General features: G+C 50.8%; 1 protein-coding gene across 1 annotated transcript in view; it reads right to left on the bottom strand.

The window, feature by feature from the left end:
• The window catches only part of LOC311236000 (MAGUK p55 subfamily member 3-like), a gene marked incomplete at both ends in the record, with an annotated part of 131,125 nt that overhangs the window by 72,790 nt on the left and 44,579 nt on the right, over window positions 1-13,756 (bottom strand). Inside the window, 2 exons of the mRNA XM_084323566.1 lie at window positions 6,606-6,687; window positions 7,741-7,878. Of these exons, the coding sequence (XP_084179692.1) occupies window positions 6,606-6,687; window positions 7,741-7,878 (220 nt within the window). The remainder of the gene's footprint in view (window positions 1-6,605; window positions 6,688-7,740; window positions 7,879-13,756) is intronic.

A 13,756-nucleotide genomic window follows, 5' to 3' on the forward strand; every position in this document is an offset into this window, starting at 1 on the left:
TGTGTGTAAAGGGGTGTGTATATTAGTGTGTGTGTGTGCATGGGTGTATATGAGTGTGTGTGTATAATGAGTGTGTATATATGTGTGTGTGTGTGTGTGTGTATATGAGTGTGTAAATGAGAGTGTGTATATTAGCGTGTGTGTGTACTGTATATGATAGTGTGTATATGAGAGTGTGTATATGAGAGCGAGAGTGTGTGTGTGTGTGTTATGTGTACATTGATTCACATGGTGGTGTGGCTGTAATGTCTTTAATGTATTGATTTGTAATTAACACAGGTGTGGTGACGAGAGGCTCCACCCTACATAAGAAGACCGGGAGCATCGTCACTTGTTCTTGTTCTTCGGCTTGTTCTACCTTGTTTTTTGTCTGAACCAATGAGGCTGGTGTAACCAGCTCCCCACCCTTGTTATTTAAAAACATAGTGAATAAATATGATTATTTTTGCTAAAAACGTGTCCGACTTCATGCTGTCCACCATTTTGCAACCAAGGCCTATGGGGAAACGAGCCATCTTCTTGTGACTGTATTTGTGATTCGATTTGATTATCTGTTATGCTTTAAAATAATTGGTTCAGATGGCACCACATTAGGTAATTTCTTCATTGCCTGGCTTTGTGTTAGCATCCTGTGGACTACTTAACCCTGGGGCAGCCATTGAAAGGATTATGACCATAATGCTTAACGGGTGTATGGTCGAGATGATCTGTGGCTGGTAGCAGGTGTGTTTGAAGATAATCAGGTCTACAGTGAGTAAGCTTTCAAGTCTAGGTAGGTTTCAGGGGCCAGGTAATGTAATTAGTTGATTAGGAACTGTTATGGTTTGAAACCGACCCCAATAGCACAACACAAGACAGGTATGAGAGTAAGCCAAAACAGGGCAATATTTATTATAGAACAAAAAGCGGCACAGTCCCTTTAAGGGAGAACACGAGAAGCACTAGAGTCCAAGAAATAGGAAAACTGCGGCACTGTGCCTTTAACGGGCGAACAGGCTAAGGGACCAGGGCTAAGGGTCAGGGCTAAGTGTCAGGGCTAAGGGTCAGGGCTAAAGGTCAGGACCAGGACCAGGGCTAAGGGCCAGGGCTAAGTGTCAGGGCCAGGACCAGGGGCACTGGAGAGGGGGACAGGGACAGAGGCCCGGAGAGAGGGGCTGGGAACGGGGACAGGAATCCAACGGCGGAGGCCGGGCACCGGGACAGGGGCCCGACGGCGGAGGCCGGTCACGGGGACAGGGGCCCGACGGCGGAGGCCGGGCACGGAGATCCTCTTCCGTCCCTACACCGACGGGCTCTGCTGCTCAGAAAGGAATCCTCCTCCTCGGATGCTGTAGACGGGCAGCGCAGAACAAAGGGGGTCCCAGGGGAACGGGATGGGAACACGCCATCCTCCCGTGGAATAATAGGGAGCGACGGCGAGCCTGGGTCCAAGGGGAACGGGATGGGCACACGCCATCCTCCCGTGGAATACTAGGGAGCGACGGCGAGCCTGGGTCCGAGGGGAACGGGATGGGCACACGCCATCCTCCCGTGGAATACTAGGGAGCGACGGCGAGCCTGGGTCCGAGGGGAACGGGATCAGCACACGCCATCCTCCCGTGGAATAATAGGGAGCGACGGCGAGCCGGGGTCCGAGGGGAACGGGATGAGCACACGCCGTCCTCCCGTGGAATAATAGGGAGCGACGGCGAGCCTCACCCCAGGAACGAGGATCACGAAGAGACGCCTTCCTCCCGTGGAATAGGGAGCGATGGCGAGCCGGCTTGACGTCTGGAGTGGGAACACTGGAAACCTCCCGTAGAGAATTAGAGAGCGAAGGCGGTGTCCCACTCCAGGCAAACGGCGACAGGTGGTGATGGCTGGCACGTTGTCTCACGCCGGAGACGCGGCAGGTGATGGTAACGTAAAGAATACAGAACACAGAACGACCCGACCAGGACTGGAGGGGAGTCTGCAACCTAAGTACTCTCCCGAGCTGATCGCAAACTCCCAACAGGTGCGTGAAGGTAGGGGAACAAGAATGTCCAAAGGTGGGGGCTGGTGAAGAGTAGGAGACAGGGAAAAGTCCTCGCAAGGGTGGGGGCTGGTGAAGAGTAGGAGACAGGGAAAAGTCCTCGCAAGGGTGGAGGCTGTTGAGGAGAGTAGACAGGGAAAAAGGTCCAGGGACAGGCGAATCCTCACAGTACCTCCCCCTCCACGGGAGCCACCGGGCGACCCAAAAATCAGACAGCGGGGCAGGGGACATGACAGAGCAACCAAAAAAATGGGCCATGCTAGCAGGGGAAGCTACACCTAAAGTGGGGCTAGCAGAGGGACAGGGTAGCTGCCAGGGCATTGCTAGCTACAGGGCCTATGCTAGCTGTAAAGCTACATTAGCATAGAGGCTGCGCTAGCTGCCAGAGCTAGGCTAGCAGACAGGGCTAGACTAGCATGAGAACACATGGGGTTAGCTGCAGGGGCTAAGCTAGCAGACGGCTGGACTAGCTGAGGAAGCCGGTTAGCTGCAGGGGCTAAGCTAGCAGACGGCTGGACTAGCAGAGGAGAACAAGCTAGCTGAAAGGACAGTCCTAGCTGTGGGGAACAGGGTAGCTATCAGGGGAGCTAACGAGACTAACAGGGGAGCTAACAGGGGAGCTAACAGGGGAGCTAACAGGGGAGCTAAAGAGGGGCTCTCTAATACACTGTCTGTGCTGGCTGGGGTCGTCGACTGGTCGGGTCGTACTGTTATGGTTTGAAACCGACCCCAATAGCACAACACAAGACAGGTATGAGAGTAAGCCAAAACAGGGCAATATTTATTATAGAACAAAAAGCGGCACAGTCCCTTTAAGGGAGAACACAAGAAGCACTAGAGTCCAAGAAATAGGAAAACTGCGGCACTGTGCCTTTAACGGGCGAACAGGCTAAGGGACCAGGGCTAAGGGTCAGGGCTAAGTGTCAGGGCTAAGGGTCAGGACCAGGACCAGGGCTAAGGGCCAGGGCTAAGTGTCAGGGCCAGGACCAGGGGCACTGGAGAGGGGGACAGGGACAGAGGCCCGGAGAGAGGGGCTGGGGACGGGGACAGGAATCCAACGGCGGAGGCCGGGCACCGGGACAGGGGCCCGATGGCGGAGGCCGGTCACGGGGACAGGGGCCCGACGGCGGAGGCCGGGCACGGAGATCCTCTTCCGTCCCTACACCGAGTAGGGCTCTGCTGCTCAGAAAGGAATCCTCCTCCTCCTCCTCGGATGCTGTAGACGGGCAGCACAGAACAAAGGGGGTCCCAGGGGAACGGGATGGGAACACGCCATCCTCCCGTGGAATAATAGGGAGCGACGGCGAGCCTGGGTCCAAGGGGAACGGGATGGGCACACGCCATCCTCCCGTGGAATACTAGGGAGCGACGGCGAGCCTGGGTCCGAGAGGAACGGGATGGGCACACGCCATCCTCCCGTGGAATACTAGGGAGCGACGGCAAGCCTGGGTCCGAGGGGAACGGGATCAGCACACGCCATCCTCCCGTGGAATAATAGGGAGCGACGGCGAGCCGGGGTCCGAGGGGAACGGGATGAGCACACGCCGTCCTCCCGTGGAATAGGGAGCGATGGCGAGCCGGCTTGACGTCTGGAGTGGGAACACTGGAAACCTCCCGTAGAGAATTAGAGAGCGAAGGCGGTGTCCCACTCCAGGCAAACGGCGACAGGTGGTGATGGCTGGCACGTCGTCTCACGCCGGAGACGCGGCAGGTGATGGTAACGTAAAGAATACAGAACACAGAACGACCCGACCAGGACTGGAGGGGAGTCTGCAACCTAAGTACTCTCCCGAGCTGATCGCAAACTCCCAACAGGTGCGTGAAGGTAGGGGAACAAGAATGTCCAAAGGTGGGGGCTGGTGAAGAGTAGGAGACAGGGAAAAGTCCTCGCAAGGGTGGGGGCTGGTGAAGAGTAGGAGACAGGGAAAAGTCCTCGCAAGGGTGGAGGCTGTTGAGGAGAGTAGACAGGGAAAAAGGTCCAGGGACAGGCGAATCCTCACAGTACCTCCCCCTCCACGGGAGCCACCGGGCGACCCAAAAATCAGACAGCGGGGCAGGGGACATGACAGAGCAACCAAAAAAATGGGCCATGCTAGCAGGGGAAGCTACACCTAAAGTGGGGCTAGCAGAGGGACAGGGTAGCTGCCAGGGCATTGCTAGCTACAGGGCCTATGCTAGCTGTAAAGCTACATTAGCATAGAGGCTGCGCTAGCTGCCAGAGCTAGGCTAGCAGACAGGGCTAGACTAGCATGAGAACACATGGGGTTAGCTGCAGGGGCTAAGCTAGCAGACGGCTGGACTAGCTGAGGAAGCCGGTTAGCTGCAGGGGCTAAGCTAGCAGACGGCTGGACTAGCAGAGGAGAACAAGCTAGCTGAAAGGACAGTCCTAGCTGTGGGGAACAGGGTAGCTATCAGGGGAGCTAACGAGGCTAACAGGGGAGCTAACAGGGGAGCTAACAGGGGAGCTAACAGGGGAGCTAAAGAGGGGCTCTCTAATACACTGTCTGTGCTGGCTGGGGTCGTCGACTGGTCGGGTCGTACTGTTATGGTTTGAAACCGACCCCAATAGCACAACACAAGACAGGTATGAGAGTAAGCCAAAACAGGGCAATATTTATTATAGAACAAAAAGCGGCACAGTCCCTTTAAGGGAGAACACAAGAAGCACTAGAGTCCAAGAAATAGGAAAACTGCGGCACTGTGCCTTTAACGGGCGAACAGGCTAAGGGACCAGGGCTAAGGGTCAGGGCTAAGTGTCAGGGCTAAGGGTCAGGACCAGGACCAGGGCTAAGGGCCAGGGCTAAGTGTCAGGGCCAGGACCAGGGGCACTGGAGAGGGGGACAGGGACAGAGGCCCGGAGAGAGGGGCTGGGGACGGGGACAGGAATCCAACGGCGGAGGCCGGGCACCGGGACAGGGGCCCGACGGCGGAGGCCGGGCACGGAGATCCTCTTCCGTCCCTACACCGAGTAGGGCTCTGCTGCTCAGAAAGGAATCCTCCTCCTCCTCCTCGGATGCTGTAGACGGGCAGCACAGAACAAAGGGGGTCCCAGGGGAACGGGATGGGAACACGCCATCCTCCCGTGGAATAATAGGGAGCGACGGCGAGCCTGGGTCCAAGGGGAACGGGATGGGCACACGCCATCCTCCCGTGGAATACTAGGGAGCGACGGCGAGCCTGGGTCCGAGAGGAACGGGATGGGCACACGCCATCCTCCCGTGGAATACTAGGGAGCGACGGCAAGCCTGGGTCCGAGGGGAACGGGATCAGCACACGCCATCCTCCCGTGGAATAATAGGGAGCGACGGCGAGCCGGGGTCCGAGGGGAACGGGATGAGCACACGCCGTCCTCCCGTGGAATAGGGAGCGATGGCGAGCCGGCTTGACGTCTGGAGTGGGAACACTGGAAACCTCCCGTAGAGAATTAGAGAGCGAAGGCGGTGTCCCACTCCAGGCAAACGGCGACAGGTGGTGATGGCTGGCACGTCGTCTCACGCCGGAGACGCGGCAGGTGATGGTAACGTAAAGAATACAGAACACAGAACGACCCGACCAGGACTGGAGGGGAGTCTGCAACCTAAGTACTCTCCCGAGCTGATCGCAAACTCCCAACAGGTGCGTGAAGGTAGGGGAACAAGAATGTCCAAAGGTGGGGGCTGGTGAAGAGTAGGAGACAGGGAAAAGTCCTCGCAAGGGTGGGGGCTGGTGAAGAGTAGGAGACAGGGAAAAGTCCTCGCAAGGGTGGGGGCTGTTAAGGAGAGTAGACAGGGAAAAAGGTCCAGGGACAGGCGAATCCTCACAGGAACTGATGTAAGTTTTTTGTTATTGTAGAAATGTGGTTGTCTAAAAGTCTCTAGTTAGTAGACCATAGTTTAGAATTAGAAGCTGGTGGATATTCTATCAAATTGTACTCAGCACCTGTTTGGATTTTACGCATGACCAGGAAGCGCTGTATTTCCGTTTTGGTGTGTGGCTTTGGGATAGGCGGGGGAGGTGTTGATTGGTTGAGTTAACACAAGAGGTTTAGCCTCACGTTGTTTTCGTGTTTATTTTTTTACTGGAGAGATAGTCTGTTCCAACGTTTGGGAATGGATATCTAAAGGTAAATGAGTCCAGGTATATCTTTGTTGTGTGATCTCTGATCGACTCTGTCCATGGTGCTGAGATTATTATTCAACTCAGCTGAGATCTATACTGATATCAAGTAGCGTAGTCTGCTGTGCCGGGTTTGGTGATATTGAGAGTATAATGATCTGTGTGCGTATGATGAGAGTGTGTATATGATAGTGTGTATATGAGAGTGTGTATATGAGTGTGTATATGAGTCTGTGTGTGTGTATATGAGTGTGTGTATGAGAGTGTGTGTATGAGAGTGTGTGTATGAGTGTGTGTGTATGAGTGTGTGTGTGTGTGTGTGTATATGAGAGTGTGTATATGACAGTGTGTATGAGTGTGTGTGTGTGTGTGTGTGTATATGAGTGTGTTTGAGTGTGTGTCTGCGTGTGTGTGTGTGTGTGTGTGTATACGAGTGTGTGTATGAGTGTGTGTATGAGTGTGTGTGTGTGTGTGTGTATGATTGTGTTATTCTCACCACTGCGGTCAGCAGCTCCTCCTCTCATGATTCTGGCCACGATCACGGCCCCTGTGACCTCGTCTCTTCGAATGGTCGCCCCCTGGAGGATGGAAGCAGCCAATACCCCAGCTTAGAGAACACACCAACAGCCCAAACCCATCTTTAGTGCTGGGCTAGCACAATCCTATGGCCAGCTGCTGTCCAAAACCATCTGCTTCATGGCTCTATTCTGGTGTGTTTTGTTTAGAGCGCATGTACGATTTTCAATCACAGAAGAAGATTGTTTTGCTCCAAAAGATATCGTAACCCTTTCACTACCACACTACAGAAGGTTAACCCGTAACTTTTTTGGGCTTCGTTCCCTCCTAGCACTGTTTTTTTTTAAATAATGTGCTAAATAAAATAATAATAAACTATCACACTACAGACGGTTTGTGCGGCAGTGAAAGGGTTAACCATTCTGTATTGTCGCAGTGAAAGGGTTAATCCTTCGGTAGTGTGGCAGTGAAAGGGTTAACGTGGACACACTGACTGACAGTCTACTGTGAGCGAGTTTCTTTTTTTTTATCCACTTTTTCTCCCATTTTTCTATATTTTCTCCCATCCCAATTTCGTATCATCCAATTCAACCCTCCCCTGTCACGAACGCTGTTTCTTGCCTCCCACAAGCCGGCTGCAATGTGGACTAAGTCATACATAGCACAAGTCCCCTCCGGTACTTGAGGTAACAGCAGTCGCATCTTTTCACCTGCGCAGCTCGATCCCTCAGTGGCGAGGAGTAACGCGTGGGAGGCTCACGCTGCCCCCGACACTTCCTGATTCTACTGCGCAGGCGCACCAACCGACCTGTAGGAGTCGCTGTCCACAACGCCCGATCCCCACCCATCAGTTTCCCACCCCCTAATACGGCCAATGTGTATTAGTATGAACGACCAGCTAAACTGAAAGCAATGTGGAGCGCTGGGCTCGAACAGGCGAGCCCAGCGTCTCTGCATTCGTGGCGAGCGCCTTGCCCACTACGCCACGTAGCCGCCCTGTGAGCGAGTTTCATTGACCAGTGTAGCAACAGAGTTTCACAGCAAGACCCGCCCTTCTAACCAATCATAGAAGCTGTGTGGACAAATGAGGTTGTACTGTGGTTGGTTTGTCTCACCAGGGGCTCTTTGTTCTTGACCAGACGGACGATCTTGACTGACTCCTCCTCCAGCTCGTCATCCAGCTCATCAGGCAGCGGGGGAAGAACCGGGTCAAAGCTCTTCTGGGCCACCGTGTCATGAGCTGATAGTACCGCCTGCAGGACGCACACACACACACACACACGCACGCACGCACGCACGCACGCACGCACGCACACACACACACACACACACACACACACACACACACACACACACACACACATGCATGCACACACACAGATATACACACGCACACAGATATACACACACACACACACACACACACACACATACACACACACACACACATACAGACACACATACAGACACACACACACACAGACACACACACAGAGATATACACACACAGATATACACACACATACAGACACACACACATACAAAAAAGTGAATATCAGGAAGGCAGCAGGACCGGACGGCATCCCTGGCCGCGTCCTAAAAGTCTGTGCCGACCAACTGGCCCCGGTATTCACTGACATCTTCAACCTGTCCTTGGAACAGGCTGTCATCCCCACCTGTCTGAAGAAGTCCACCATCATCCCTGTACCCAAAAAATCTACGCCCGCTTGCCTCAACGACTACCGCCCTGTAGCCCTCACCTCCATAGCCATGAAGTGCTTTGAGAAGCTAGTGAAGGGCTACATCTGTTCCTCCCTCCCCATCAACCTGGACCCTCTGCAATTTGCATATCGCCCCAACAGGTCCACGGAGGACGCCATAGCCCATGTGCTGCACACAGCAGCATCACACCTGGACAAGAGGCAGGGGAACTATGTGAGAATGCTGTTCATCGACTACAGCTCAGCATTCAATACCATAGTCCCCTCCAAACTCATAGCCAAGCTCAGGGACCTGGGCTTGAACTATGACCTCTGCCAGTGGGTCTTGGACTTCCTGACGGGCAGACCCCAGGTGGTAAGAGCCGGCAACTGCACCTCCTCATCCATCACGCTCAACATAGGGGCCCCCCAGGGCTGTGTTCTGAGCCCCCTCCTCTACTCCCTGTACACACATGACTGCGTAGCACAGCGGAACAACAACACCATCATCAAATTTGCTGATGACACAGTAGTGGTGGGCCTGATCTCTGCCAACGACGAAAGGGCCTACCTGGAAGAGGTAGAGAACCTGTCACAGTGGTGTCAGGAGAACTGCCTCCCCCTGAACGTCAGCAAAACAAAAGAGATGATTGTGGACTTCAGGAGGTCGGGGGTCAAGGACTACAGCCCCCTCAGCATTGACGGGGCACCGGTTGAGAGAGTGAACAGTTTCAAGTACCTCGGAGCCCACATATCCGAGGACTTGACATGGACCACACACATTGACAGTGTTGTGAAGAAGGCACGACAACGCCTCTACTTCCTCAGGCGCCTAAGGAAGTTCCAAGTCAGTCAGAAGATCCTTAGGAACTTCTACTCATGTACAATAGAGAGCATCCTGACCGGCAACATCACCTCCTGGTTTGGGAATAGCACTGCACAAGACCGTAGCAGACTACAAAGAGTGACACGTTCAGCCGAACGCACAATTGGAGGGGGGCTTCCCACCCTCCAGAACATTTACAACAAGCGGTGCAAGGGGAAGGCTAAGAGAATTATTAAGGACTCGAGCCACCCGAACAACTGCCTCTTTGAACTGCTGCGGTCAGGCAAGCGATACCGGAGTCTTAAGGCGAGCACAGAAAGACTCAGAAGAAGCTTCTATCCCCAGGCCATCAGGCTGCTAAACGAACAATAATCACTATGCAACAACCATCAAATGCACACAGCACACACACCCACACGCACACACTCACTCAAACAAACAACACACTGCAGCACCCACTCTCCACACTTTAGATCACACAAACACACTTACACTTTATATTTATTGATAAAGGATTTGCACTACAACCCGTACACCTACTGTGAATTGTACCTAAATTGCACCTCGTCCCATTTCTCCATTTCTGCCTTGCACTATATAGTATTGTATATTAGTACACTGCACAGTATTGTATATTGTATGGTAACTACGTCTATTCTGCATCGAACATTGTACATATGTCTAAACTGAACACTGTGACCTCATTTCTTTTACTTCTAATTTTACTATGTTATTTTATTTCATACTTATCTTGTCTTGCACAGTCTCTGGAGCGCAACAGTAAGAAGCATTTTGTATAAAAGTATTCTGTACTTCTGTATGACAACTATTAAAGAAACTTGAAACTTGAAACTTGAAATACAGACACACACACACACACAGATATACATACACATAAAGACACACACACATACAGATACTTCAGCAGGGAGGGTATCTTGGGATAGATAGTGTGAACCTCTACATGTGTTACAGTATAGTCTACTGGCATGTGGTAGTCTACACCCTCCTCAGACTGACAGTAGGGCAGCATGTGGTAGTCTACACCCTCCCCAGACTAACAGTAGGGCAGCATGTGGTAGTCTACACCCTCCCCAGACTGACAGTAGGGCAGCATGTGGTAGTCTACACCCTCCCCAGACTTACAGTAGGGCAGCATGTGGTAGTCTACACCCTCCACAGACTGACAGTAGGGCAGCATGTGGTAGTCTACACCCTCCCCAGACTAACAGTAGGGCAGCATGTGGTAGTCTACACCCTAACAGTGGGGCAGTGCAATGACCAGGAGGGAATCGGCATAATGACTAAATTGGGGGATGAGAGAAAAAAGAAAAAAGAGAAAAAACAATCATTCTACTCAGAGAGAGTCAGAGTAATGTAACACAATGACAGTGATGGGCAGTAGCTTGCTACAAGTAGCGACGCTACATAGCTTAACTACAATTCTCAGTAGCGTGCTGGTAGCTCGCTACTTTTTAACCAGGGTAGCAGTCTCTGTAGCGGAGCTATTTATAGAACGAAGTAGTAACGTAGCGACGAGAAACGTTACACGCTACTTTCGAGAGAAACAGTCTAGACTAGAATATCTGCGAGGAGAAAAAAAAATCCCCGTAAAAAACCCACTATGATTGGTTGGTTTGTTTAGATATGAGTGACGACTTCACGATTGGGTATGGTAGGCCAAAACGTTATGGGTAGGCCAATCAGAGGCAGGATAGGGCGGGACTCCAGCCGCAAAGCAGGAAGTGAAAATCAAAACAGACGTATTGAATGAATGCAATTTAACGGATTACATGAACAAGAACCAGTCTGAGCGAAATGGCAGAGGGGTTCGATGGCATTGATGAAGATGATGATGTCAATAACAACAATGACTCTCCATGGCCCTATCTGGGACACATTTATGAGTTTGACTGAAAAAACGGCTAAAACTATGCTGCTCTCAACTTGAAGACACATTCAGGTGAGCTGATGAAAATCAACTGTTCCCAAACAGCACACAAGTCAGTACACTTTGTCAACAGCTTTAACTAAGATAGCTGCTATCATGATGTTTCACTGTAGGCAGAAAATGAACAATATTATTGGGGTGGAGAAAAGAAAAAAAGAGGGAAAAGCAGTGGTTCTCAACCTGTGGGACAGGACCCCCAGGGGCGGTCCCCACATGATTTTGGGGCCATGGAATGTTTTGTGAGTTACATATTTAAATACATTTGGTCATTTAGCTGACACTTTCATTCAAAGCAACTTACAAATTGTGTACAACAAGTCAGTAGGAGTGGTACATATCTAGCAGCCAAGGATAAGTAGTATTGTTTGTCAGTGTCAAGCTTGAGTGTTATACTCTGAGTACATACTGTAGTAGTATAGACATATTAGCATAGTTGGTAGTAGTATATACATGGTAGCATAATACTAGTAAAATGAAGTAAAACAATTCAGATATTGAAGAAGTGTGTAATACAAGTTCATGTTAAAAGGATGACACAAAAAGCCAGACAGAGGGCTTGTTTCAGTTTTATAATAAACAATCAAACTGAGAATTTTTTTCCCTGCCTATTTGTTTGGTGGAAACTTGGTCACGAAGTAAAAAAAAAATAAAAAAGTAGTGCCGATGTAGCTAGCTATTTTTGCCATATTCTTGTAGTGTAGCTTGCTACATTTCTCTGGGGATAGCTTCCATTGTAGTTGAGCTATATTTAATCGAGAGTAACTTGTAGTGTAGCTTGCTACATTTTCCAAGTAGCTTGCCCATCACTGCACAATGAGTATGACACAGAATCAAACACAAACATCGGATGGGCCGACGGCGGGCCGCCACGCACTTGCGGCACTTTGCGCTCGTCTGCCAGCTCCGGGCTGCATTTTTCGCTGATCATTAGGGGTGTAACGGTACACAAAAACCACGGTACGTACCTCAGTTTTGAAGTCACGGTTCGGTACGGGTTTTCGGTACAGTGGGGGAAAGTTTGGCTTTCCATGTTCCACTCAGGGGTGATGTAGTGTGCAGTAACTAATTGTACTTGTAATAATAATTATATTTGATTGTGAAAAAAACAGCCCCCGGTGGGCGGTCGTTAGTGGTTAACATACCGTTGTATTCGTTTGGTACACTACACACTGAAACGGTTCGGTTCGGTACGGATACGCACACCCCTACTGATCATCCAATACACCAAGGTACCCATGTACATGTCAAAATACTTCCCAAAGGTCAGTGAATACCACGACCACAACACCAGAGGGAGCTCCACAAATCATGTCAAACCCAGATTCGGCTCGCCACATCAATGTGGAACGCCCTACCCACAGCTGTAAAGGAATGTGAATCACTACCCACTTTTAAAACCACTCTCAAGGAGCACCTACGGGAGACTGCAATTCGAAACTGGCCCCTGTAAATGTCCTAACCCAACCCCAAGGAGCCAAGGAGCGTCTGCGCTGAAAGCGATCCCAGACGGGTGGATGAGAGTGGGGGAAGGTGAAAAATTAGTAGTTTGTCCTGACTCGCGTGTCTGGATGAATGAAAGTGGACAGCCATTTTGGATAATCACGCTGAATTTTTACCGGTACACACATGCAGGGACGTGCACAGGACTTTAGAGGGGCAGGTGCTCAAAGGCTGAAAAGGGCACTATACCTGTGAGCGTTATTTTTGGGGGCCCTTTTTGGGCGGGGGGCCCCCTTTTTATGCTTTTTGGGGGGTTTTGGTGATCAAATATTGAATATTGAACTATAATAATCAGTGCAGGAGCTCACTTATCCTTGAAAGACACTTTTATCACTGACTTAAAAGGCCCATACATCTCCATAAATGTTCAGGGGGGAGGGAATTAGTGCTTACCCTACAGACCCCAAGAAGTGCTGTATATTCTGTATTGTTTAATATAAATGCATTTTTTATTCCAATCCCGATTTGTATTTGAGATTCCCAAATCCCATCGGACTTGACTTCTTCGTGTCCCTCAGTGAGTGTAATACGAGCATTCAACGGTATGCGCCACAGCGGTTTCTATCATCATCATCATCACCACCCACGCTATGCATAAAATATATAGGTCCGCAGAGAGGCACGCTGAGGAGGCAACTACTGTCATACCCTTTGATAAGGTGATAGAATTAATATCTTATATTTAAACCCACCCTCGCTGAGTCTGTGTTCTATGTCTGCTTTCTCCTCTAATGCATTTGGTTTGACCTGCTGACCCGTGGTGCAGGCCGAAGCCCAGTCTCTTTTCCACACACAGTTTGGTTTGACCTGCTGACCTCGTGGCTCTGGGCCCCTCTCCACACACACACACACACATACACACACGCACACATCTTCTCTGTGCCTACATCTGAAACCCAGTGGTCCCCGTCTGACACAAGCACACACACTCAAGTACACACACATAGGACAGATACACACACATAGCTCACACACACTTACACACTTCACATGCACACACACATGCACACACACATAGACAGTCCACTTCACATGCACACACTCACTCACGTACACACACACATAGACAGTCCGTTTCACACACACTTACACACAAACATACACACAGATACACAAACATAGAATTTATGACTACACTGAATTGCATCACAAAA

The sequence above is a fragment of the Notolepis coatsorum genome, assembly GCF_963971535.1.
Source record: "Notolepis coatsorum genome assembly, chromosome: 10".
Classification (NCBI taxonomy): domain Eukaryota; kingdom Metazoa; phylum Chordata; class Actinopteri; order Aulopiformes; family Paralepididae; genus Notolepis; species Notolepis coatsorum.